This window comes from Tiliqua scincoides, chromosome 5 (assembly GCF_035046505.1).
Source record: "Tiliqua scincoides isolate rTilSci1 chromosome 5, rTilSci1.hap2, whole genome shotgun sequence".
NCBI classification, from domain to species: domain Eukaryota; kingdom Metazoa; phylum Chordata; class Lepidosauria; order Squamata; family Scincidae; genus Tiliqua; species Tiliqua scincoides.
Genome location: NC_089825.1, coordinates 143,457,243 through 143,483,253, shown reverse-complemented (window position 1 = coordinate 143,483,253; position 26,011 = coordinate 143,457,243). Strand labels below are relative to the sequence as shown.

The 26,011-nt window shown below is 44.5% G+C and overlaps 2 protein-coding genes across 2 annotated transcripts; both read right to left on the bottom strand.

Annotated features, from left to right (window-relative positions):
- Positions 1–1,761: 1,761 nt before the first annotated feature.
- LOC136654263 (uncharacterized) lies at positions 1,762–3,031 on the bottom strand. Its single transcript, XM_066631208.1, has 2 exons — positions 2,588–3,031; positions 1,762–2,504 (listed from the first exon to the last, which is right to left on the bottom strand). Exons 1-2 carry the CDS (start codon positions 3,005–3,007, stop codon positions 1,980–1,982), a joined length of 945 nt encoding a protein of 314 aa, XP_066487305.1. The 5' UTR covers positions 3,008–3,031; the 3' UTR covers positions 1,762–1,979.
- Positions 3,032–18,299: 15,268 nt separating this feature from the next.
- Positions 18,300–24,853, bottom strand: LOC136654045 (vomeronasal type-2 receptor 26-like). Its single transcript, XM_066630905.1, has 4 exons — positions 24,758–24,853; positions 21,124–21,351; positions 20,323–20,449; positions 18,300–19,207 (listed from the first exon to the last, which is right to left on the bottom strand). Exons 1-4 carry the CDS (start codon positions 24,851–24,853, stop codon positions 18,300–18,302), a joined length of 1,359 nt encoding a protein of 452 aa, XP_066487002.1.
- Between the last annotated feature and the right edge of the window lie 1,158 nt (positions 24,854–26,011).

The following is a 26,011-nucleotide window of genomic DNA, read 5'->3' as shown; positions in this document are numbered from 1 at the left end:
AGTTTCACACAGACATGTTGGTTGGCATAGTACATTCATACAAAATTATGCAGCCAGCAATACAGGTGTAAGATTTTCTCAGACCAAGAATGCCCCAGAGCACTTGCAGAGTGAAAAATACAAACCTTGAATAAAAGCAGTCTGACATACAGATTCTGACATAAAAGACATACAGATAGATAGAGAGAAGCAATATTTAATTCTATCAGATTCACACAGACCCTTGCAGTGTTGGAAAATGCTCAAAACATTCCACCCCCTCCCAAAAAAATCAGAGATTTCAAACAATTTGCACTGGCCACTTGTAAAGTGTAAAGGCACACAGGCCCACATTGAATAAGAGAGGCCTCTGCTGACAGCCCCACCCCACCCACACACACACATACACACAGCCATTGTCCTAGCTGGATAATGACCAAAATTCAAGTCATACAGGTGAAAAGGAACATTCCAAAAAAAAAACTCAAAAAAAACTGTGCAGCCTGACCATCTCCCCCTCATGAATAAAGGCAGCATTTTTTTTTTTATTTCTAACAGATTCACACAGGAACACAGAACACACGAAAAAGCATATTTCCTGAATAAGCCAGCATATGGAAGTTTTACTCAGACCATGAATGCTCCAGAGCGCATGCAAAGTGAACAAAACAGACCCTGAATTAAAGACAGCCTATTAGGCCTCTGACACACACACACACACACACACACACACACACACACACACACAGAGGCAAGTTTCACACAGACATGTTGGTTGGCATAGTACATTCATACAAAATTATGCAGCCAGCAATACAGGTGTAAGATTTTCTTAGACCAAGAATGCCCCAGAGCACTTGCAGAGTGAAAAATACAAACCTTGAATAAAAGCAGTCTGACATACAGATTCTGACATAAAAGACATACAGATAGATAGAGAGAAGCAATATTTAATTCTATCAGATTCACATACAAATTCCAAGGCAAGGAGAGCAATATGCTTACCAAATGAAGTGCAGCCTTCTATTTTTGGAAGATCTACTGACACACACAATAAGGTGTCCCCTTTTATAGGAAAAATCTCTGTACCCTCACATCTGGACATTCCAATTAGTTTTTTCTTCCCAGGCCCATACAATAAACAAAAATGATGGTAAGTTAGTATGTTTTTATTTTCACACCATAAATCTTAAAAGAAGTCACGTAAAAAACAGACCCCAAATTCTGTTTCACAGGTCAAAAAATTGATATATTTCCAAGTTAATGGAATGCAATCATTCAGGATTAACCCATTGACCTGTATCTGGTTTTTGCACGTGTAAAAAACCAGACACAGGTCAAAAAATTGATATATTTCCAAGTTAATGGAATGCAATCATTCAGGATTAACCCATTGACCTGTATCTGGTTTTTGCACGTGTAAAAAACCAGACACAGGTCAAAAAATTGATATATTTCCAAGTTAATGGAATGCAATCATTCAGGATTAACCCATTGACCTGTATCTGGTTTTTTACACGTGTAAAAATCCAGACACAGATTCTGATTCCCAGTCTCATGGAATATAAAATAGCTGAAATTGTTTTCCCATATAAAAATGTGTCTGATCAGCTTCTGATTTTCAGTCCTTTTTTTTTTTAGTGTAACCCCTATGTGAGCAGGTTCTATTCTCCCATGCCCCCCAAGCCCATGTCTTCTAAAATTCAATTGAAATAAACCCCCCCCTTGTAAGCAACAAACACACAAGACCTTGTAAAAAAATTTGATTTTTTATTTCCATACATAGAACAATAAGCAATCCCCTCTCTCACTTGTCTTCTCTCTACTTCTAAAATTCCATTGAAAGCATCATTTCCCTAGTCATGCAAGATCTGCAATTTATTCCTAAACATGCACATTTTTTTTTTAAAATAAGCATTCTCTCTCTCTACTTTTTTTCCCTAGTCATGCAAGATCCATATATTAATATTCCATTCCACTCCATTATTATTCCAATAATATTACATCAGATAAAACCAAAAAGATTTGGCTTTGACCACTCTTTCAACAGAAAAAAGAAAAACACGATCTTGCGGCTGAAGCAGATTAGCAGCTATTTTATGGGGTTCAGATTCAAATTTATATACATGATCCAATAAAGACATAACGTATTCAGGAAATTCCTGCTTCATCTCCAGACAACCTAATGAAAATGCAATACAGATACACGTGTGCAACAGACTTCTAATGTCCAATTTCTTCATAACCCTGCGCAGCATGTCTCGAATAAACTCCTGAGTCCAGTCCAAGCAGACATGGGCGTCCTGGTTTGGGGCCTTTGTTTGACATCCGTCACAGGACACTTCGAGAAATTTTGATACACAATACTTCACTATGGTGAACAAACTTGCTCTCAGCACACTCTTTGTGATTCTCTGCCTTGTCTGTGATGTCAGATTTTTGTTCTGTCTGTCCAGCGGGAGAACCCCTAAAATGTTCCGTAGCGTTTTGAAAGCGTCTTGGTTCACATCCTTCTTTGGAATAGCCTACAAAAAAACACAAATAAGTATTTTTTGATTTTACATTTCAGGCAACACACTCACGTATGCACTCAAGCACAGTGATTTACCTCTGCTTCAGTTTCTCTAGGTACAGGTGGCTCTTCCATTGCAAATTGGTAAACCAGGTTCAAAGATGGAAACGGTAACACATCATCCTCTTCATCTTCATAACGCCTACATTTTTGCTTCTTCTTCATAGGTGCCTGCGGTAGGCTTTGAGAATCAGTGGGCCTGTCTGGGGTCTCTGATTCATCGCAGCTCTCCATCTTGAGCAGTTTGCGAACGTAATTTTGAGAATCCACGGGTCTGACTGGTGTCTCCCCCCCCTCAGAAGGCGGCACGTTCTCCTTCTCTTCTTCGGGGCTCTCCATCTTGACCACCACCATAGTGTGATTTTCACTCTCCTCCCCGGCAGGGGATTCGCACTCCAACTGGGGAGTCTCGGTCTCAGAAGGCGAAGCGGGTGAGCTTTTCAGAGGGGAGGCCATGGCAGAAACAGCAGCAACAGCAAAAGGCTGAACGGGTTTCTCCCTCCCCCCCCCCAAAGGACCTGTGCCTTAAATACAAGGACATGTCCGGACCTGTTCCCACTCCCCCTTTTTTCCCATTGGCTCCACACGGTGGTCTGAGAGCTATGAAACCTGCGCCTATTGGTCGGCGACGATGGGGCAAGTTGTTTGAGTGGTCACATGAACCCCTTTCCCACACTTTATTGGCGGGCTCCTTTTCCCGCCAAACCAAATGTCGGGGTGCTACAAAACCCTTCCCTAGCGGTCGAGGGGAATGGGGCGAGTTGTTTGAGTGGTCACATGAACCCCTTTCCCACACTTTATTGGCGGGTTCCTTTTCCCGCCAAACCAAATGTCGGGGTGCTACAAAACCCTTCCCTAGCGGTCGAAGGGAACGGGGCGAGTTGTTTGAGTGGTCACATGAACCCCTTTCCCACACTTTATTGGCGGGTTCCTTTTCCCGCCAAACCAAATGTCGGGGTGCCCCAAAAACCCTCCCCAGTGGTGGGGGGCAGTGGGGGAGTTGTTTGAGGGGTCACTTGAACCCCCTTAGGGGGCGGGATTTCCAGTAAAAAGGGGCGGGACCAGCTGTCAAAGATAGTTTTGACATAAGGTATGTACTTCCTACTACTTTCAGGGTTAATTCTTACAGATATAACCTCCATGGATGGACGGACGGACATGCATTTAAAGCTTCACATGGAAGAGTACATGAATGATTGAAATCTCTCTCTCTCACACACACACTCACACTCACACTCCATTTGACAACAATTACACAGGCCTACAAAATTGAGGGTCAGAAGAGATCTTCCCAAACTTTATGCTGGTTTGGTATGAATTTGGGGTGCCAATTCCAAAAATGGCATCCATTTTGCCCTATCACATCTAGGGCAGAAGTATTGTGATATACTAGAGCTATAGTATTGTGAATGGTCCAAGCAGCTTCCTCATGAGGAAGCCATAGTGTAGGCTTCCTCATGAGGATGCTGCTTGAACCATTCACTAAAGAGGCTATGCCATGTCTCGAAAACTAGATGTGACAGGGCAAAATGGATGCCATTTTTGGAATCAGCACCCCAAATATACCCAGGAATTGGTGTAACGTTTAAGGAAGTAGAATGTGTGTTGGCCTGTGTTATTGGCATATTGGAGGTGACTGCATTCCCACCACTGTGTATATATTTCCTCCATGTACAACCATGCACATCTCTTGCTCATGTCTCCCTTTTGCGGAATGAGTATGCTATTCAGGTGTATCCCTGCAAGAAGACAGTCAGTTGCAAAGTAGCTCCAGTTCAGGGCATCTATCAAAAGGGACTGCAGATGTGCTACATGATCAATAATTGTTTCAGATAAGTTGCCTGCCTGCCAAATTGCCCATTTTCAGATCAAGTTTTGCTTTGACGTCAATATTTTCATGCAAAAACTTCAGACAAATATTGTAGGGGGACATGGTACATTCACAGAGAAAAAGAGCACACATGAGCAAGGGAGCTTGAAATTGCAGTCCTCAAATATCCCACCATTTCCAGCGCAAGCTTGACGCAGTAACTGAATTTTAGTCTACCTCAGTCCTCTCCTTTTTTCCTCCTGTTGGCTGGTCTGGTGGCCATGAAGGCCAGGACCACAGTAAGGGTTTTGGCCAACACTGAAGAAACAGCCCCACTGAAAGTGATGGCAAATGAGGTCTGCCGGAAAATGCAGGATTCGCCAATGGAGAACATGAAGGTTGAGCCTTCATTGCAATGCGCTATGATCTGACCTATTCATACATACCAAGATTTTCACAATTTTCGTCACTACTATCAAGCTCAGCTTGTTGCGCCCCTAAAGCTTGATGCCTGGTGCAACTGCTACCCCCTGCACCCGTTTAGCTACACCACTGGTATAGACAAAAGGTCAGTTTGATCACACATTTATGGCAGTGGATCTCGCGATCTGCTACCGTTAGTCCATTTACAATGGCACGAGAGGGGTGCTACCATCAGGCACTTGGGAGCTGCTGGTGCAAATGTCCTGAGTCTCCAATGACTCCTAACATGACTGCTTTTACTCCTGGGTTCCTCTCTCCTCCTCCCCCCCTTATCTTTTTTTCCCAGCAGCCAAAAAAAGATGCGATTTTGACTTACCAGCACTGTAGAAAGTCGCACATACATATTCATAGTTACTATATGATCAATAGCTTACGCTAAGTGTGTGGCTGCAGAAGCCACTTCCAGACACAAATTCCTCCTCCTGTTCAAAATCTCCTTGACAGAAGCAGAGAACTTAACGGATCCTATTTGCATGCAAGCATTTAGGATGGACTTGGAAATTCTGGCCTTAAGGGTCACCAACCAGCATCCCCAAGACAGCAACTGGAGATGGGTATTTGCTTCCCCCGAGGCCCTTACATACCATAGATGCGCACGAGATCCCTATTCCTAGCCCCAAAACTGTACTGTTCCTGCCAGAAGTGCCCAACTGGCTAAACCAGGGGCGTTAAACATAAGGCCCACAGGTCAGAAGCTCTTGATCTGGCCCATGTGATAATTGGGCTGTCCCAGTGGCACCCTTTCAGCAGTGCTGCCTCTACTGAGGCAGTACTTTGCAGAGCATCTCTCAGCTGCTGAGATGGGCAGTGATGCCCTGGCAGAAGTGGCAATGCTGAAAGGGTAACCCACATGAAAATTGGACACTCCCAAATCTTGAAAATAAGATTAAGATTTGCATATTTTCTCCTCTGTCATCTGCAGCTAATGAGCTCCTACATGAAAACAAATTGCTTATTTCTGGCCATCATCTGCTTAATGATGTCACTTCCAGCCCTCAGCAGGACAATTAGACAGTAAGCCACAAGTCACTGACCTGCAGAAATAAGTTCTTGGAGAATGAATTCTTTGGCTGTCATCACACTACAAGACTTTTAATCAAGTATTCTCCGGGGGTATCATTTCAAACAATAAAAGAACGTACTAATGATGAAAAGCAGTAATTGGAGGTTCATTAAACAGTCGTTCCTTTGAATGCACAACAAAGAAAGAAAGAAATTCACCAATGATGAGAACTTGCGTTGGACTAAGTACTGCGCTTTCCATTTGTGGCAGGAAACCCCACCTGGGGTTACAATTATTGCCAGAAACATGATACAGGTGCAGCAGCAAAGAGAGCACTCTGAGTCCAGAGACATTTTGTCCCCAGTCTAGGATGATCTCCCTCATTGTCCCGTAAACACCCAGCAGGCTGATGGCTGCATCCATTGGTTCAATTAGCCAAGCATCATCAGTCGTTTTCAAAGCACTCTTGCATCTGCCGAAGTGGAAAAACTGGGCGCAAGGAACTCGTCCTTTTGCAAGGAGCCTTTGCAGATGTTGCTGAGCACGTGTTCAGCTCCTCAGAGGCACAGTAGCTTTTGTTGTTCAAGTGGGAAGGAGTCTTTCTTTAGCTGCTGGTGTATTCACTTCCTGATTACAGTAATTATGATCATTACTGCAGAGATCATTATCGTCCTTCCTAGCAGCCTTCTCAGATCTTTGCAAAGTGTAAGAAACATGTCTGCTTGATCCACAGCCATTAGCTCTTCCGCACTGAAGCAGTGAATGAATGAAATGAATGGCGGGGATTGGGGATAACTGGAAAGACTGAAAATCATGGGGCCAACTGAGATAGTCACAATGGAGTGAGAAGATGTAAAAGTCACTCAGAATTCAGAGAGAGTCAGCCCAACCCTACCTACTCCCCCACACACACGCAGATGGAGGGACACCAATAGAGCATGAGCCGCATTCCATGGTGGTGGCAGAGTTCCAGCTGTAGTGAAAGACAGTGGCTGAGTGGCAAACTCCATGTAACCTGTGCCAAGGTTATGCAAGGAGTGAGCACCTGGACTCCCAATGAACGTGCCCCCCCCAATTGGGTGGACAAAGTGGGAACGAATGACTTTTTGGGTGTGGGGATGATGTAAGGCTATCATCAGACAGCCATTGTCACAAGGAGGCAGCCTGCTCAGCTGTGTCAGTGTTGTTACGGATACTAGCAGAGTACCTGCACCCGCAAAAATAAGGCAACTCTTTAATGACATCTCTGATTCTTTCATGTCTAACAGTTGGACCAATTTACAGTCTAAGTGGAATCTATGAATGCTTCACAACAAATTGTCTTCACAACTATTGTTTGGAAAACTAAAGAAAATAATCCCTTTTGCTGCTATTGTGAGAGAAATTGGTCAGTGCTAATAAGCAAGTCGGAAAAGTCAGTTCATCCTTGATTACTACAGAGCTTGCATCCAGAGTACACTTCTGTACTGCAGCAAGTCATGGACTCTTCGCTCACAACAGGAGAGGAAACTGAATGCTTTCCACATGCGCTGCCTCCGATGCATCCTCGGCATCACCTGGCAGGACAAAGTTCCAAACAACACAGTCCTGGAACAAGCTGGTATCCCTATCATGTATGCACTGCTGAAACAGAGACGCCTGCATTGGCTTGGTCATGTTGTGAGAATGGATGATGGCCAGATCCCAAAGGATCTCCTCTATGGAGAACTCGTGCAAGGAAAGCACCCTACAGGTAGACCACAGCTGTGATACAAGGACATCTGCAAGAGGGATCTGAAGGCTTTAGGAGTGGCCCTCAACAAGTGGGAAACCCTGGCCTCTGAGCGGCCCGCTTGGAGGCAGGCTGTGCAGCATGACCTTTCCCAGTTTGAAGAGACACTTGGCCAACAGTCTGAGGCAAAGAGGCAAAGAAGGAAGGCCCATAGCCAGGGAGACAGACCAGGGACAGACTGCACTTGCTCCTGGTGTGGAAGGGATTGTCACTCCCAAATCGGCCTTTTCAGCCACACTAGACGCTGTTTCAGAACCACCATTCAGAGCGCAATACCATAGTCTTTCGAGACTGAAGGTTGCCAATAACAACAACTCCCTGTACGGTTGAAACCTCCTAAATGTTTTACAGCCATAGCAACAGACACGAGCTTGTCCACAGCCTTAGGTTAACATTTGGATAAAAGAAAAGGCACCATATTGAATGGGAGGAGAGGCTTAAAAAGATTGGAGGTGATCAATCAAGTGCTAAAATTCTTTTTCTGCACTAGCTGTTCCCTGGTGTTCAGCTCAGGCTTCACCACAATAATGTAGAGTTTGGGGAGAAAGATAAAACTCAACAATCCAGCACTAGAGGTCAAGATGGAGAAGATCTCCACGGCCACCATGTATTTCCCCTTGGTGCTTAGGCAGGTTGGGACAAAGGACACGCAGACATTGCAAAAGACCAACATGCTGAAGGTGATCAGCTTGGCCTCATTAAAAGTATCAGGCAATGTCCTGGCTAAGAAAGCCACAGTGAAACTGATGATGGCCAGGAACCCCATGTAGCTCAAGACAATGTGGAACATGATATTAGAGCCTTCATTGCATTGCATGAGGATTTGGCCCATCTGAGAATGCATGTCAGACTCTGGAAAGGGGGGAGAGGTGGCCAGCCACACTGCACAGAGGCCAGTTTGCGTAAGAGAACAGAGAAGGACAATGGACACCGCCAGTCTCTTCCCCACCCATTTCCTTATGTGGTTTCCTGGCTTTGTAGCCACAAAAGCCAGAACCACAGTGATGGTTTTGGCCAACACTCAGGAAACGGCCCCAGTGAAAGCGATGGCAAACCAGGTTTGCCGGAGAATGCAGGACACTTTCGCAGGACAGCCAATGAACACAAAGGAACATAGAAAGCAAAGCAGCAAAGCAAAGAGCAGGGTGCAAGTAATGCTCCAGTTATTGGCTTTGACTATTGGAGTCATCCGGTGCTGAATGAAGCTCCCATCACCACGAGCGTGACCAAAGAAAAGAACAGAGCAGAAGAAGAAAAGATGTTTCCTAGGGGCTCTTCATAGGACAAAAACGTTATGGTTTTGGGGACACATCGGTCCTGGTTGCTGTCTGGATACTGGTCTTCTGGACACTTGTCACAATGATCTGCATCTGAACAACGAGGACACTGTTTTAACATGTCAAAATGTGCATGGGTCACCTTACCTGCTTACCCCAGTGGCATCAGTGCCTTAGTCTTATGGTAGGTTGACCCTGAATGGTATGAAACATGCCATTGGACCAATACAAGATGAATCACACACATGGCCTGTGGTCAATATCACTAGTAGTCCAAGAGCATGAGGTGTGGTGGCTGAGTGGTTCAAAACACCAGACTGTTGGCTGGAAGGTCAGCAGCCCAGGAGTCCAAGACCCTGGTGCTGAGGTACAGGGTGACCGTCTGTTACTTGCCTCAGCTCCTGCCAACCTAGCAGTTCAAAAGCATCTAAATGCAAGTAGATAAGCAGGTACCACTTCAGTGGGAAGATAACAGAGTTCTGTGTGCTTCGGCGTTTAGTCACGCTGGCCACATGACCACAGAAGACATCTACGGACAACGCCGGCTCCCTCGGCTTTGAGATGGAGATGAGCACCACGACTGTGCAGGGGAAACCTTTACCTTACCTTTTTATTCCGATAACAGATTAACGTTCAGGGCTTAATATTGTTTAGCTGACTTTGGCATTATAATGATACTGCATGGACAGAGAATCACGATCAGACTTCATAAGTTGTAGTATACCATAGAAACAATGAACAAAGCATTAATTAAAAATCATATTCATCATATCCCCCTGCTCTCTCCAAGTGTGAAATCTCTTCTTTTCATTTTGGAGTAAATAAATAAATAAATAATATAGAATTTCCTGTTTTACCAGTGGAATAGGAGCTGGCATGTCCCAGTTCAGCTAATTAATTCAGCATCATGCATCTCTATGGACATAGCATTCCTCTGGAAATAATGCAACATATACCTAGTAAAACTGACCACAAGGAACAGCTTCAGAAAGCTTGCAAACCTGAGAGGCAGTGTAGTGTAGTGGGTAGAATAAGGCCCTGGAAGATTGAGATTAAATTCACCATTTGACCAAAACATTCCATAAGTGATCTTAGCCCAGGAACTCTGAGCCTAACGTAAAGTGCTTTTCGGCCCAATCCTATCCTCTTTTTCTGCCGGCACAACACATATTCCAGCAGAGGAAAGAGAGGGTAGAATTGGCCCATCATTCACCCATTTGTGTGATCACTGTGATTGCAGGCATTTATGCCTATATGAACCAGTCCTTTCCGCAGATCACTTATACAAACATTGGAATAGCCTCCCCATTTAGCTTTGAATGTGTTTACTTACCCATCTGGCTTGAAATCCTCCCTTCAGAGCACTGAGCACAGTCATAGCAACAAACTGGCTTCCCCTGATGAACCACTCTGCTCTGGCCAGGACGACAACTCTCAACACATGTGGATTGGGGCAACACCTAAAAGCAACAGAAGAGGTTTTCTGGGGAGAATTGTCATATTGCTTCATGATACTTATACCATCAGCCATCCCAATGCAGTTACAGATATATGCACTCCTGTAGTGGGAATCCATAGTCCCTCTACTCACTTCCCAATCAATTGGAATTAGACTTCCTGAAGCACTCTGGGGAGAGCCGCAAGGCGACAGTAGACTGTTTCCCTGCACTTTTCTGCTTTTAAAAGTAGCATGTTTGAGAGCAGTGTCTGAATATGTCACATTCATAGAGCAGATTTTAAGTACTTCGTATGGTTTCTGAGGTTCAGACTACACAATGCATTAAATGAGTAGATCGTCCCTTTTCAGATTATTGGTGTCTGTAACCAGGAGGTGTCAGATTGGGGGCAATCTGCATCAGGAGGGTGATGTAAAGAAAAGGGACTTTTTTACTTTTCCCCCAGTGCAGCCCCAATTCAGACCCATCTGCCCCCTTGGCTCCTATGTGAAAAATATCCAAAAAGCACGCAAGGGCCAAATTATGCATTTAAAGACATGTGCAGTTGATTATCTAAAATCATTCCAACAGCTCTTTAAGTATATTACATGCACTTGGCAAAAAAAAAGAAAAAGAAAAAGAAAAAAAATCAGAGGAAATCAATTTAAACACTGCAGAATATTCACCACCTGCAATTCCACTTACTAAATGCGTAACCCAGAGTGAGCCTGACATTGGAGACTGAAGCTGCTGTTCTCTCTGTCGGTCTCACTTCTCACATACCAATCATAGTTTTTAAAGAGACAGTATTTTTATACTTTTTTATAGTATATAAAAATTATACATATATATATATATATATATATATATACACACACACACACACACACACACACACACACACATATATATATATATATATATATATATATATATATATATATATATATATATATATATATATATATATATATATACACATATATACACACACACACACACACACATATATATATATATATATATATATATATATATATATATATATATATATATATATATATATATATATATATATATATATATATATATATATATAAAGGATTATATTTTATTTATATAAGGATTTGCAAGGTAATTTTGAGTATGTGCAATTTTAGCTTTACATGCCGACTCTGGAATGTAACCCTTGAATAACATGCAGGTTAACTGTATATCATATTGCAAATGCCACCATCAACTAGCCCCACCAACTTTATAAGAGCAGCCAAGAGTATCTCAACAGTTACCCAACAACCTGGATTACAACTTGCAACTGTAAAACCTACAGTTTGGTTCTTTCTACAGTAATGGTTCATTACCTACAGTAATGGTTCTTTCTACCTGATTAAACCTATGGTTCCACACAATGGCACTTTCATTAATGGCAAACTCTTTTCCTCCAGGAGCCTGGTGGAACATCTTTCCAACTTTGACTTTATGGAAGGATTTATTGGTAAATGCAAACAAATTGATGATATCATATCCAGCTTCCAACTCCCCATTCTCATCAAAGAATATTTGCTCTCCTGCACTATTGTTGAAGTGGACATTTTTCAGAAAGAAGTGAAGCTAGATTGGAGGAGAAACCAATGAATAAACTGGGACAAGTTGTTAAAATTCACAATTTTTTAGTTATTATGCTAAACTATAATCTTAACATTAGAAGGCAACATTATTTTAATCTCCTCATCAGAAATCATAAAACACAATTGTTCACCAGGACATCTTTTTTTTCCAAATTTCACATTAGCAGTGTTTCAGACAACCTATTCTTGAATCCAATAACAAGATCCTTGAGTTCATCCCGGGAAGGCGTAATGTCTCTACATACTTCTTGATCTTTATAGTACAGATGGAGAAATTATTCCCACCTGCCATGGCTGAATTTTCTGAAAGTTCCAAAGGCCTCCATAGCCCATTGCTTCCTGCTTGGATTTAGAGGAATACATTACATGGAGAGCATGTGCTACAGCATACACGGCATTGTAGATACCATAGCTCTGGCCAGACATTTTCATTTCAAAGCGGGATCCCAGGGCATTTCTCAGCTTCTCCTTCCTAGTGCAGATTTTCCTGCCTGGTATGTACCAGTTATACGAACACTGAAATGCGACAGACCAAAACTCATGTATGGAATAAAGTCTAAAATGAAAAGGGTTTAACGTATCAAGGAAATGTTCATATCCTGCTACATCATTTGTGTGTGGTGTGTAGAACAAGGTGCCATTGAAAGATTTGGGGGTGAATAAGCCCCAATTGAACAGCGTTTCAAAATCCCACTGAGCTGTTACTATCCAAACTGTCCGGGTTGTGTGGTTTAAAAAATGTTCATTTATAAATAGAGCCCTTCGTAAAGAGTCCACAGACCGTGAAGGCGCATGAACGAGAATCTCATTAATTTGGGTCAATAAGAGAGTAGAAATAATTCTTTCTATATTTTCATATAACTGTTTTTCTTCCATCCAGTATGACTTCAGGGTTGGAATAATTTCCTTAAAAGCAAGACAGATATTGATCTGGAGGAGCTGAGGAATGAGAGTTCTCAATAACCTTTCCCCGCTGTCATCTTCAGAAACAATGAGGCCAACCCAGGTCCATCCAAAGTGCTTGAGCAGTACAACAATCCCAGCATACTGATCATTTTCATGGGGGATCATCCGATAAAGAGATGGAAATCGAGTTTTATCGCTCAGAGCAGGATCAAGCGAGCCATAAATCTAAGATGGAAAAGAATTGCTTCTTTAGCATGAAAAATTTACCATTAATCCTGAATACAAATCACAAATGACAAACAAGGGAGAAGTTTGGTCTCATGGTATTTGATCTTCTTATATATATTCATTGCATATTGATGTGTTTCAGTCACATAGAGATGCCAGCAAAAAAACCTGTCCCCTAATGCAGAATCCAAAAAGGGCAGGTATTTTTTTCATCTTCCTTTTCTTCTCCACTAGCTTTGGTTTCTTCTCTCTTTCTTCTGCCAAGGCCCAGAAGATGTCTCTTTTCACCCCAACTATCAAGAACCAAGAGATCACAGGCAACTTTGGTTCACCAAAGCAACTCAGCGGTGTGTTTCAGTAATAGCTCTGGTACTTATAAGGATGGCCTTGCAGTGTTGTAAAATCAGGTCAATAAATCCTTCTGCCTGGGAACTCCCTTGGTGCTTAGGGCAAAAGGCACTCTAAAGCTGGTGCAAAAGTCTGAATTTTGGGATCCCTGGTTTCTTGCAGCTTCTTCACCCCAAAGCCCCCTCCCCCCATACTTTTCCAAATAAAGAGTTTAACATTCAGCTAATTTGTATATGATGTGAGCAGAGAACAGGTTAATTCCTCACCTCTGCCATTATCCCATTCTGATCCCCCTTTCTTAAAGTGCTTTTAGAAAGAAGGCATCAACATTTGAAGGTGTGTGTTGGAATAGATAGTGCAGTTAGCTTTGAACCAAGAGATGAGGAATATCTCATTTCTTTGGAGTTGCACCTCTCCATATAGACAATTGCACATACCTGTGGCATCTTATAGATAAGTAGGATATGGGGCATCTGCTTGGTGTTTTGGGGGGTAAGCCCTCCAATGATGGCCACCAGCTTCCTGTTCCCACCACAGTGGTAGTTCAGGGGGTTCTTCTGTCCTGTAAAAAGGAGGGACATTGTTCCAAAGCTGGTTCCTAAGGCATTGTAAGCATTTTCATAGATCTTGTATCCCAACGTGCTATTGGGTAAGAGGCTGGCATCCTTGTTGATCTCACTCACAGCAGATGCCAAGGCCAGGACATGGTGGTAGTACTTGGGAATGATGCTGCAATGAGATTTGCATGCAGTGTGAGGTCCCAATGCACATTGCTGGATTCATGTACCCACCATGGCCTTTCTGACTCTTAGAAGCTGTTACTGTGTATATGTAGCACTAGGGCAAAACCTTCATAAATACACTGTCATTGTTAAAAGATGGTGTCACCTGGACTCAGCCCAGGTGACACCAAGTCAAGGCCTCCTTGGGAGTAAGCCCCAAGTGTCAGCAGGACTGGGGACCCGTGCAGGACACCTACATGGGGGTAGGGGCAGGGAACAGCTGTGAGCAGGAAGACATGTGGGCAGGAAGGGTGGGGTTAGGCAGACCTGAGGTAAGTCTCATAAGGGAGCTGGAGAGGGAGGAGGGGGTTGCTCCTCTCCAGAGTGGTGGAAGGCCAGAGGGAAGCCAGTGGGAGAAGGTGACCCAGGCCAAAGGAAAAGGAGAAAGGCCTCCATAGGAAGGGGGCTGCAGTCAGCTCTACAGAGAGGAGGCTGGGGCAGAGACCTCCCTGACTCAGGGCTTGCCCAGACCCAGAGGACGTACCCTGGAGAGAGGTGGTTGTCGAGACGGATGCTCGACACCTACTACAACCCAGGGGGACTAACTGAGAAGGGAGCCAACAACAAGGTACCGTGGGCCCTCCCAAGGCCAGCCAGCCTGACTACAGAGAGCCGGGGCAGTGCCCTCCAGAGCCAGGGCGCAGGGCCGAGGGACTCAGGCCGGGAGGCCGGGGCTACAGTCTCCAAAGAAACGGAAGGACCGGGTCCTGAGCCGCTCCGACGATGATGACACCAGTCAGCCTAGACTGAGGGGGGCCGTGAAGAAATGAGCCCCCATGAATGCAAAGAGGTTGACTCAATTAAACCGTCTGTGTAAAGCTGCCCTGCATGCTTCCTGTTCCTTAATTCACCGCCGACCACCGCGCCTCGACCAGGTAAGCCCCTCGCGCTCGGTACCGACCCCAGGGCAGGGGCCTCCTCCCGCAACGGACATTACAGATGGTTACTGTGTTACTTTTGTCTGCTGCTGTTTCCCCACATCCTTTCCATTTCCTAAATCTGTTTTTGACTCTTTTGAGGGATGCAGTTGATCAGATACATTTGTTAGTCACTGCTGTAATCTGCCCAAACGAATCAGTAATTTTTACAATTAAGGAACAGGTGATTAAATCAATGAACACACAGACACGCAAGATACCAACCTATGGGGTGGGGCATTGGTGTTGGGGGTGGTTTTTGTTTTGACAGCAGCCTGACAGGTCCTCACTGCCTTCCTGCCTCTTGGACCAGATGCAGCTCTCAGTACAGAAATAATTCTGTGCCTGGCTGTGCCGCTTCATATGCTCCTCTGTACAAAAATAAAATCCACACAGGCAGAAAGCTAGTATATGAAGGACAAGTGTTCTAGACTGGTGTCCCCTTTGAAGTTCTAGTTTTCTTTCTATTATTATCTCTCATACTTTATCATTATCTAAAATATTTTTAGAGTTTCCCCCCTCCCTTCTACACCTTTTCTTTACTACAGAAATCAATGGGGAAAGAAAATGATCAGAAATGTCCCTGTCAGGAGAAGAGTATTTAACCTCAGTGCTGATCAGGTCTAATAGGACGTCCATACGGATTTCAATATGTGGTGTGAATCTCTTGAATATCTCAGGAATCTATCATGCAGTCCCAACCTCCAGTCTGCACTGGAACCGACCAGACACAGGTTCACTACCACATTGGAAACTGTGCCTTGGTTTTAATGAAGTGCAGATTATCAGTTCAACTCAATAATTGGGGATTTTTCTGCCTCTCACTCAAAGGAGAAAAACTGTGGGAATCCAGCATGAAGCAGATACTACAGGGTTGTGTTTGGATACCAGTAGCCCAGACTCAAATCTATGATTAGTTACAAAACTCTCCCCATCACCTCAGAGAAATCACAGGGACTCAAGGCTACTTATCAGGGCAACTAGGAGAATTAAAATGAACACACACAGCTGCATGGATGGGGCTGAGAAGTGGAGGCCACCATCCAAACTGCACTCAAAGGCATTCCTGGTGACATGGATGCTCACAGGGCTAGGACCACCCAACCATACATGGGAAGCAGGAGAACCGGAATGCCAATGTGGCCCTTGGTACATCTTTCAAGCACAGGAGAGCTACCTACTAAGCCTCCAGTGAGGACACATCTGGAGTTTTGCTGAAAGAAACCTCCTTCAGTTCAGCAACACGGAGGGGGACAAATTATCCAATGACAAGATCATCGAAAGAAGAATCTTGAAGGCTGCGTTGAATGTCGAGCAGCAGACCACAACTGGATTTAGAGTTCTTGCTGACAACATGAGGCAGAAGCAAAAGCAGCAGCAGCAACGAACAGGAACATATCAGCCTGAACAGGAGCATATCTTGGTCTCAGTCTCAATTGTGCTCAAAGATTCTCAAGGTGATACGGACACTGGCAGTGCTGGACACAATCATCGGCCTTTGCAGACAAAGAAACAAAACTATGGAAACAACCTTGACAGCCAAAGGGGTGAGGGATACAGGACCTTTACACCATGTCTAACTCCCAAACATCCACTGAGGAAGGTTATCTTCAGTTAGGGCACAATCCTAACCAGGTCTTCTCAGAAGTAAGTTCTGTTTTGTTCAATGGGGCATACTCTCAGGAAAGTGTGGTCAGGATTGCAGCCATAGCCTCCTAAATCTACATGATGCACATAGTTTTGAAGAGAGGCTTTATAAAGGGATTGAAGCAGATCACCAGCTCCCAAGGAGAATTCAAGGGTTTTAGTTACAAGATTCTTCAGTGGCTGCTGTCTTCCCCCTGTGCTTTCAGGAGCTGAAGGCAGGGATTATTATGATTATAGGACAGGTCATTGCAGACCAGAACTTTTGTGACTATCTGCAGGGGTAAAGAAATCATTTTTGTCTGATTCATAGCCAATGGATGTGTGTGTGTGTGGAGTTCAGCGGATTCAGAATAACCTGAGTATTAGAGATAACTTGGCGGGGGGTGTTGACAGACTTGTCATACTGGTGTAGAAAGCAGGTGAAAAGGAGCCATCCATGACTCATTGAGATTGTGAGGCTGTTGGTCAACTAAAACATCACAGTTCAGACTGGGAAGGAATGAACCAATGTCACATGGATCTCAATGTCACAGGAAATGCATCAAGTCTCCTATGAACCAAATTCTAGACCTGTTCTTCCCCTAGAATCCTGTGAGAACTTTTGAGGAGTGAGCTCATCAAGACACGTTCATTTGTGACCTGAGGGCCCGTGATTGCTCATCCCTGGTCCTCAATGGGTGCCATTTAGCTATCCACTGCCATAAGTGAAATTCTGATGGCACAAATGTTGCACCACCTCAGCGTCCTGCATTACTGGACAGAAATCTCTTTCTCTATTGTCAGGTCAGATGTCAGTGTCAGGTGCTTGACAGAAACATATCTAAGTCTAATCCCCCAAAGGGATCAACAGAACATATTTTGCTGCATCTGGGAGGAAAATGAGTCAATTCACCCTCATTTATTATCTATTCTCACTGGTTTCAACATGCTAAATGCAATACTAATACAATACAAGTTTATATTGCACAAAATTGCAAGGCACAAACTTGAATGGGAGGAGAAGTATGAAAAGAAAATAGAAGGCCAGTCAGGTGCCCAATTTATTTTTCCTTACAATCTGCTTCCTGGTGTTCAGCTCAAATTCCACCACAATAATGTAGAATTTCGGAAGAAAGATGAAACCCAACAATCCAGCACAAGAGACCAAGACGGAGACCTCCACGGCAACCATGTATTTCTCCTTGGACCTGGGGAACATGAAGGCTGTCAATCACTCAATCAATTTAAAGATGCAGTTCAACATCTTCGTAACAATTTATTATTTTTTAAGCAGTTACAAACAGCTTAAGATAACTAAAGTAGATGATTGCATTTTGGAGGAGAAGGGAGGAATGAGAAATTAGATGGACCCTGAAATGTCAGATTGGTGAAAATTGAAAAGAATCTCAGGATTATGTCCAAGAGGAACAGTTGGGTATAGAGAAGGAAGTCACATGAGTTTCTGTAAAACAATGGACATATCTCATGGGTTTCATGCACAATGCTACGTACGAAGGTACTCAAGCAATTCAGTCAGGTAACAAAATTCTTTTTCCTTACTAAGTTCTTGGTGTTCAGTTGGGGCCTCAACACAATAATGAAGAATTTGGGGAGAAAGATGAAACCCAACAATCCAGCACTAGAGACCAAGATGGAGAAGACCTCCACGGCCACCATGTATTTCCCCTTGCTGCTCAGGTAGGCTGGCACAAAGGACACCCAAACACTGCAAAAGACTAACATGCTGAAGGTGATCAGCTTGGCCTCATTGAAAGTATCAGGCAGACTTCTGGCCAAAAAAGCCACCACAAAACTGACAAGGGCCAGAAATCCCATGTAGCCCAGAACAGTGGAGAACATGAAGACTGAGCCTTTGTTGCACTGCACTATGATCTGACCTATCAGGGAGTGCGCGTCAAACTCTGGGAAGGGGGGAGACACTGCCAGCCACGCTGCACAGAGGCCAGATTGAATCACACAACATGCCACGATGACGGACATGGCCAATCTCGTCCCTAACCATTTTTTCATCCTGTTGGCTGGTCTGGTGGCCATGAAGGCCAGGACCACAGTGAGGGTTTTGGCCAACACTGAAGAAACAGCTCCTGTGAAAGTGATGGCAAACAAGGTCTGCCGGAGAATGCAGGATTCCTTTCTGGGCTGGCCAATGAACAGAAATGTGCAGAGGAAGCAACACAGCAGGGAGAACAGCAGGGCACAGGTGATGTTCCAGTTGTTGGCTTTGACAATGGGGGTGTTCCTGTGCCGAATGAAGCTCCACACGAGCACAAGTGTGATGGTGGAGAGCAGCAGAGCAGAAGAAGCCAGAACGATTCCCAAGGGCTCTTCATAGGACAAAAAAGTGATGGCTTTGGGAATACAGCGATCCTGGTTCCTGCTTGGATGCTGGTCCTCTGGGCAGTCACTGCAATGATCTGCATCTATGAGAAACATGCAGAGATTCAATATTTCAAAGTGTGTCTGTGTCACCTTAGGCTGTCTGGCAACAGTGCAGTGCAATCATATTATGAAGCATGTCAATTAATATATACAAAATAAATCACTCAAATTTTTCCTTACATCCATCACTGTATGTAACACAATCAGGTATCCTTTCAATGCTAACCTTTAGTAAAACTGGCATCAGGCTTTACCCAAAGGTCAGCTGTGCTGTGCCTAGGAAGTGTGTGCTGTCATGGGGGGCAAACAGCCGGCCAGCAGGTTCAAGGATTAGATACTGGTGCATGTTGCTGCCACCAGGATCCACCTCCTCTCTTCCCTGGCCTGACCCCACCCCATCCACAACATGCCCCCACTTCTGAACCGGCATCTGCAGCAATGTGGTTCTGGATCTGCAACTGCTTTGAAGCAGATGCTTGGTTTGGCCCAGTGGTGGCACCAGCTTCACGCCATCACTGGGCCTTTTACAACAGTAGACACTTGCCCCACTGTCATCACAGTCCCATAGGACTGGGCCATACGTTCTGCTGATTTGCTGCTTTACTGACTGCATCAGTATGATGAATTGAGGATTGGGCCCTCAGGGTCCAATCCTAAAGGTTCATAGCGCTGGTGCTGAGCTCCAGTGCTGGCACTGGGTGTTGTAAACATGTCATAAAGCACATTTACGGCACCCTTGGAATAGGTAGAATGCCATGTGACCGCATGGAGATATGTGGGACCACCAGGCAGTGGTATGGCCTTTTGGTTTTGGGATGGCGTTCTGTGAGGGGGAAGGTGGCATGGGGCAAGAGATGGGGTGGGAGGGGTGTTGGAGCGGCAGTGGCTTCCTCTGCCAGATCCTATCCTCAGCGTCCGACCTAATAGCTTGACATGAAGGTTCTCACATCTATGCCAGCAAAGTAGCTAGTGCAAACATGAAAAGCCCCATAGCAGAACCTGAGACATTCCTAAGGATAAGGGGACAAAAGTTCCTGGACGCCACAGTTCCTCTGAGTGCTGGGAAAGAAAAGATTGGGCTGGAAGACCTTTGAGCAGCTCATTTCCAAAAACTTCTGCAACACCGATTGGATGGAGCATCACCTTCTTCACTTACCCAGCTGGCTGGAAATCCTCCCTTCAGAGCACTGAGCACAGTCATAGCAACAGATCTGCTCCCCCTGGCGTGCCACCTTTGTCTGTCCAGGATGGCAGCTCTCAGTACATGTCGATCGGGGCACCATCTTCAAAAGACCCAAAGGAAAGTGGTTTAATATGGAAAACAACTGTTTTCTCACTGCTGTGAAGTTTGGTTTGTTTTGCATGAGAATACAGTAATGACATATAAGTCACGTTTCTGTAAACATCTATATTCCACTTGTGCTCCTCATATACTGATTGATTTACATCTATATTTATATGTTTCTTGCCAGATGTTTCTCAAGCTGGTTTACGTAGGCAGGCTGTAGACCCAATAAGTGTCTTTACAATATTGTTCTATATATGAATCCTGATGTTTTCCTTCCAAGGTTACTTACCCTTCGTACCACCTCTTCACCATATTCAATACAACCTCACAATTCATAGGAAGATATGGATAAACACACAGACAAAAGAGCATGGATATCATATGCCTGGGCATACACGAGCTTTGCATGTATTATCCATGGTTATTCATCCTATTCTACAAGCGCAAACATTTTAACAAGCCTGCCCCATTTGTCGGTGTTACTCTTGCATCACTGTTATGATAACCACAGAAGTCTGGCAGATCCAGAGTAAATCCCAGTGAATACAATAGGTCTTGCTTCAGTGTAAGTGCATCATGTACAGGAATATGCATTCCCAGGCATCTGCTGAAGAGTACTTCTGCAACTATGGAACTATAGCTCAGAAAATGCATTCAGATCCTTCACACCTGATCAAACTTCTGATTCCACACAATGGCGCTTCCATTAACGGCAAACTCCTCTCCTTCAGGAGCCCAGGTGTCCACCTCTCCCACCTTGATTCTATGGAAAGACAGATTGTGGAATGTGATGGTGTTGAAAATATCAAAACCTGTGGCCAGTTCCCCATTTTTATCAAAGAATATTTCTTCGCCCGCACTATTGTTGAAGCGAATGTTTCTCAGAAAATGGTGAAGCTGATTGGAGGACAAAAAAAATAAAACACTGGGGTCAAATGTTGAGCAGTAATTCTTTTGATATCACTGGAATCTGCACCTTGGCCTTCTGGCAATGCAGAGACTGTGATTATACATGCAGGCGCATGGCTAGGTCATTGGACACTTGTGGCGCATATATTTTTGACACCTCCCACTGTATATCACAAAATTATTTTCAATAGTAGTCATGACATGAAATGAATAAAAATCAGGGCCTGAAAATAAATACTGTGAACATTTCCTGAAAGACTGCATACAAGCAAAGCCCCCGAGAACATTTTTTTTCTATGTGATTATTATAAACTTTGCATAGTTAAACTTTCTCAGAGTTGTTCTCACCCCCTCCTCCTATTCCCAGTCCCCATTTCCACCAGAATTCACAATTCATTTAATAACCACAATAGTAATTCTTCAATCTATTGCTCCTCTAAATTAAGTCCCTTTCCAAATGGAAAGGACTCGGGCTTAGACAAACGAAAGTGAAAATATTGTCTCACTTCTAGCTCAGTCCAGTTGCATTGCAAGAGTGGATCCAAGTCCATCCGTGACCATACACAGTAGAGGTTTACAGGAAACTCCTACCTGCCATGGTTGAACAGCCCAAACATCCCCTGTGCTTCCAGGTCCCTTTAATCTATGCTTGAATATTGAAGAGTACATGGAATGGAGAGCATGTGCTACGGCATGAACAGCATTGTAGATATTGTAGCTCTCACCAGACATTTTCATTTCAAATACAGAACTAGGGAGACTGCTCAGCTTCTCCTTCCCAGTGCAGATTCTTGTGTTTGGACGATACAAGTTAAGTGTGGGGAATGAACACAGAAATGCAGCTGACCAGAAATTATACAAGAAAGAAAACACAGGCCGATATGGATTTAATGCCTTCAGGAAGTTTTCATATCTTGGCACATCCTTTGTGTGGAGTGCGAATGACAAGGTACCATTGAAGGATTTTGGTGTAAAAAAATGCGAGTCTGTTACGGTTGCAAAATCCCACTGAGATGTCATGATCCAAACTTTCTCTGTTGGGTCTTGCTGTGCATTTTCATAACTTGCTAGAACCATTTGCAAACTCTCCATAGATTGTGAATCTCCATGAGCAACAATCACGTTGCTCCTGGACATAGAGACAATAGATCTTACTCCTTCTAAACGGTCATAAAAGGGTTTGTTCTCTTTCACAAACGTCTTTAGTACTGAAAGAACTTCTGTAAAAGCCACACAAATGTTGTTTTGGAGGAGCCTGGGAATGAGAGTCCTCAGAAATGTTTCTCCAGTGTCATTGTCTGAAACGAGGAGGCCAATCCAGTTCCATTTGAAATGCCGAATCAGTCGAACAATCCCAGTGTACTGAGATCTTGCATTTGGGACCATCTGGTAGAGAGAAGGGAACTGAGTTCTGTCACTCAGTGCAGAGTCAAAGAAGCCATAATTGATCTAAGGGGAAAGGCAATGAGCTTTTTAGGGCAGACAAACATCTCCCATTATTCCTAAATAAAAAGGTCCTCTCTCACATGCCTGGCCGGTTATATAGTAGAACTTTTTGTACTTTATCCTGTACAGAAAATGTGGGAGTCTCAATTTTCTGGGGTGTAGTGTTTTGGGCAGGATGACCAAAAGGATTAGGATAAGTTCTTCAGTCTACAATCCTTTCCGCACTTTCCTGGGAGCAAGTGTCATTGACTATCATGGGACTTACTTCTGAGTAGACAGGCATAGGCTTGGGCTCTCAGGACCCAATCCTGTCTAACTTTCCAGCTTTGATTCAGCTGTCATTGGATTATGCACTACATCCTGCAATGTGGGGCTTTCATGGAGGCCTCCACGAAGAGGTATTGGAGAAAATATTTTTCCCACATACATTTGCTGCTAATTCAGTACAATTTATTCCTTCCTTAAAGTGGTTTTTTAAAAATTTAGTCAGGTTTTGACATTCTCACACAACACTTGTTTAACATTTGACTCCAAGCTATGTGCTAAATGGGCAGAGCAGAGTCTTCTGTCTTCACTTGTTGTAGCCCACATGGTCTGCTCTCCTAGCAATCCTAGTTGCTGTACCTCTCTCTAGATTATGGGACACACATAGCTGTGGGATCCTGTAGATATTGAAGATGTGAGACATCAGCATTCCAAGCTATGTGCTAAATGGGCAGAATGGTCTTCTGTCCTCACTTGTAGCCCAGATGGTCTACTTTCCTAGCAATCCTAGCGGCCGTACCTTTCTCCTGATTATGAATCATACATACCTGTGGGATCCTGTAGATATTTAAGATGTGAGGCATCAGCTTCAAATTTTGAGGAATGAGCCCCCCAATGATGACAATGAGCTCCTTTTCCTTGCTACAGATGTAATTAAGGGGATGCCCCTGATCTGTGAAAAGGAGACGCATAGTTCCAGAACAGGACCCCCTGGCATTGTTAGCATTTTCAAACCATAAAAAATTCAATGTCTTGTTTGTCAAGAGGTTGACATCTTTCTCAATTTCGAACCTGGCAAACATCATGGCAAAGAGATGATGGAAGTACTTTGGAATTATGCTGAAATGAGACAATCATGTAGTCTTAGACTCTGGTTCATATTCAGTATGGTGAATGGGAATGCTTCATGCTCTTTGCATAGCTCTTGCTCGTGCTTAAAAGCAAGTTGATGGGCCCACATGCAGCTCTGCTTTCATGAACCCTCTAGTCCTCACTATGCCCAGTTACAGGCAAGGAATTCCTGGTAACATCTTTTGATGGTCCAACAAGAAAAAGAGATGGAAAATAATATAACTATATGACGCTAGTTACATGTCAGTAGGGATCTGGTCGCCCTGCCTGCTGGATGTGTCCACTCATCTTCCCATAGTTTATGGGTGGTTGAACAGGATGCCATTTTCTTCTCCTGGAACAAGCCAATGAGGAAAGTGGAGCCTCAGTTCCCCATCTCCTGAGAAGGGAAGGCAGGCTTGAGCAGTAGTGTGTTTTGTTTCTATCATGGAACAGCTTTTTGCTCATAACTTGATGGCTTTCAAGGGTAGAAAGTGACAAACTGATCCCCTTATAGTGCAGGGATTGTTTCATTAAAAACAGGTTTTGTTTTATTTTGGAGATGCTCTAAGAGGATTTCCTGCTTACAGGCAGGGGTTTGAACTAGATGACCTATTAGGTCCTTTCCAACTCTATGATTCTATTATTCTTTACCCCTGACCCCCCCAAATAAGATGCCAGGCTGAGGTTTTTGGGGTTGAACTAGGGCCACTTTATTAACAACAACAACACAAAACAGCAGCAGGACTAGATGGGGCCAGGGGGCTAGCCCTCCGGCACGCAGGGGCCTAAAATTGGGGGAAACGAATCTAGCCATCTATCTCCCCCGGGGCTCAAGGTGGAACCAACTAACTCGGGCTGCCACCAGTCGATTGACTGGGTACAGCCTGTCTACATCACTCCCAAAGGGGGCATGGGAGCTGGCCAGCTGGCTCGCTGGGCAAACCATGCAAGCGTAGCCAGACCAGTCAGGGGGGTTTGCCAGCCTACCTCTTCGAGCCAGATAGGCATCATGTGGGTTGTTCTGGCTCGCCCCCCTTGACCTTACTGCCCTGGATGGACACCGAGTTGCCCTACCTACCCCGCCCTGCACGCATCACGCCACAGGGAGGAACAGCCTATTGCTTGTCCCTCCTCTCCCCATCCAAAAATAGGCTACGCAAGCCCTGCTGCCAATCTGCTAACAACAAATCGTAGCCCTAAGAAGAAAGGTGAACACCATCACTACGAAAGAGGGCATGGCAATCCCACCAGATAACTGGGTGAGGAATAACGGTCCTGCCCAAACTCGCAACAACCCTCCCCAGGTAATCATTGACACACTTTCTGGTGACATCAATCCTCCTCACACTCTAGTGCCACGCCACACTCTACAGGGCAACAGGTTCAACCAAAAAATAACAACTCCTGGGAACCAACCCTGCAATGTTATAAAGTCCCTATGGGCCTGGAGCCTCAAGGACTTAGAGGTCCTCTGGCCCAGGTCGTTCTCACCTAAATGGATTAAGATTACCTGAGGAGGAGGGTGTGAAAGGGTGTGAACTGACAAACCAGGGGCAGGCATTGTCCCCAGCGCATGCCTCTTTGGGTTGCACAGCTGATATTGGCAGAACTGCTAAACCCCAGCTGCGAGCCATAGCTGGTGGACAAGGCGTGCTTCCTGGCCCCAAAAACGATAGAGTGCCCGCAGATGAGGACCTGCACTGGGGTCAGCCACTAAGGACCTGCCAAGTTAAGAGAAAAACAAATCAATAACCAGCAAAATGCCCAAACTCCCCTCAGGGCAGAAACCAGGAGACCAACTAGGAACCCCAAAACAAAACAGAGCCACACGGCCCCCAGGAAGGCACAATGCCACTGAGACCTCCCTTGAGGGGCAGAAGGGTCCCAAACCATACTCACAGAACTCTGAACAATGCCGGGCAGCCTCACCTCACGTAATACTTGAAGGCCCCGGAGTGCACCTACCAATCCTCTGAATGGCCGCAACTGGGAGGCCTAGCTGCGCTGCTGCCAAGGCCAGAACAATTCGAAAGGAGTGCAGACTACACTCACCTGGAGGGAGGCCCATACGCCTGATGGCCCTCTGGAAAAGAACTCTAAATTG

What these genes read in the sequence shown, in the direction of transcription:
- LOC136654263 (XM_066631208.1), bottom strand. Translation starts at nt 3,007, where the DNA reads ATGGCCTCCCCTCTGAAAAGCTCACCCGCTTCGCCTTCTGAGACCGAG. An exon ending in CTAGAGAAACTGAAGCAGAG is followed by an intron (nt 2,505 to 2,587) that starts GTAAATCACTGT and finishes GTTTTTTTGTAG; the next exon opens with GCTATTCCAAAGAAGGATGT.
- LOC136654045 (XM_066630905.1), bottom strand. Translation starts at nt 24,853, where the DNA reads ATGGTTTGCCCAGCGAGCCAGCTGGCCAGCTCCCATGCCCCCTTTGGG. An exon ending in ATCGACTGGTGGCAGCCCGA is followed by an intron (nt 21,352 to 24,757) that starts GTTAGTTGGTTC and finishes TCCTCCAATCAG; the next exon opens with CTTCACCATTTTCTGAGAAA. An exon ending in GGAATCAGAAGTTTGATCAG is followed by an intron (nt 20,450 to 21,123) that starts GTGTGAAGGATC and finishes GGTCTTTTGAAG; the next exon opens with ATGGTGCCCCGATCGACATG.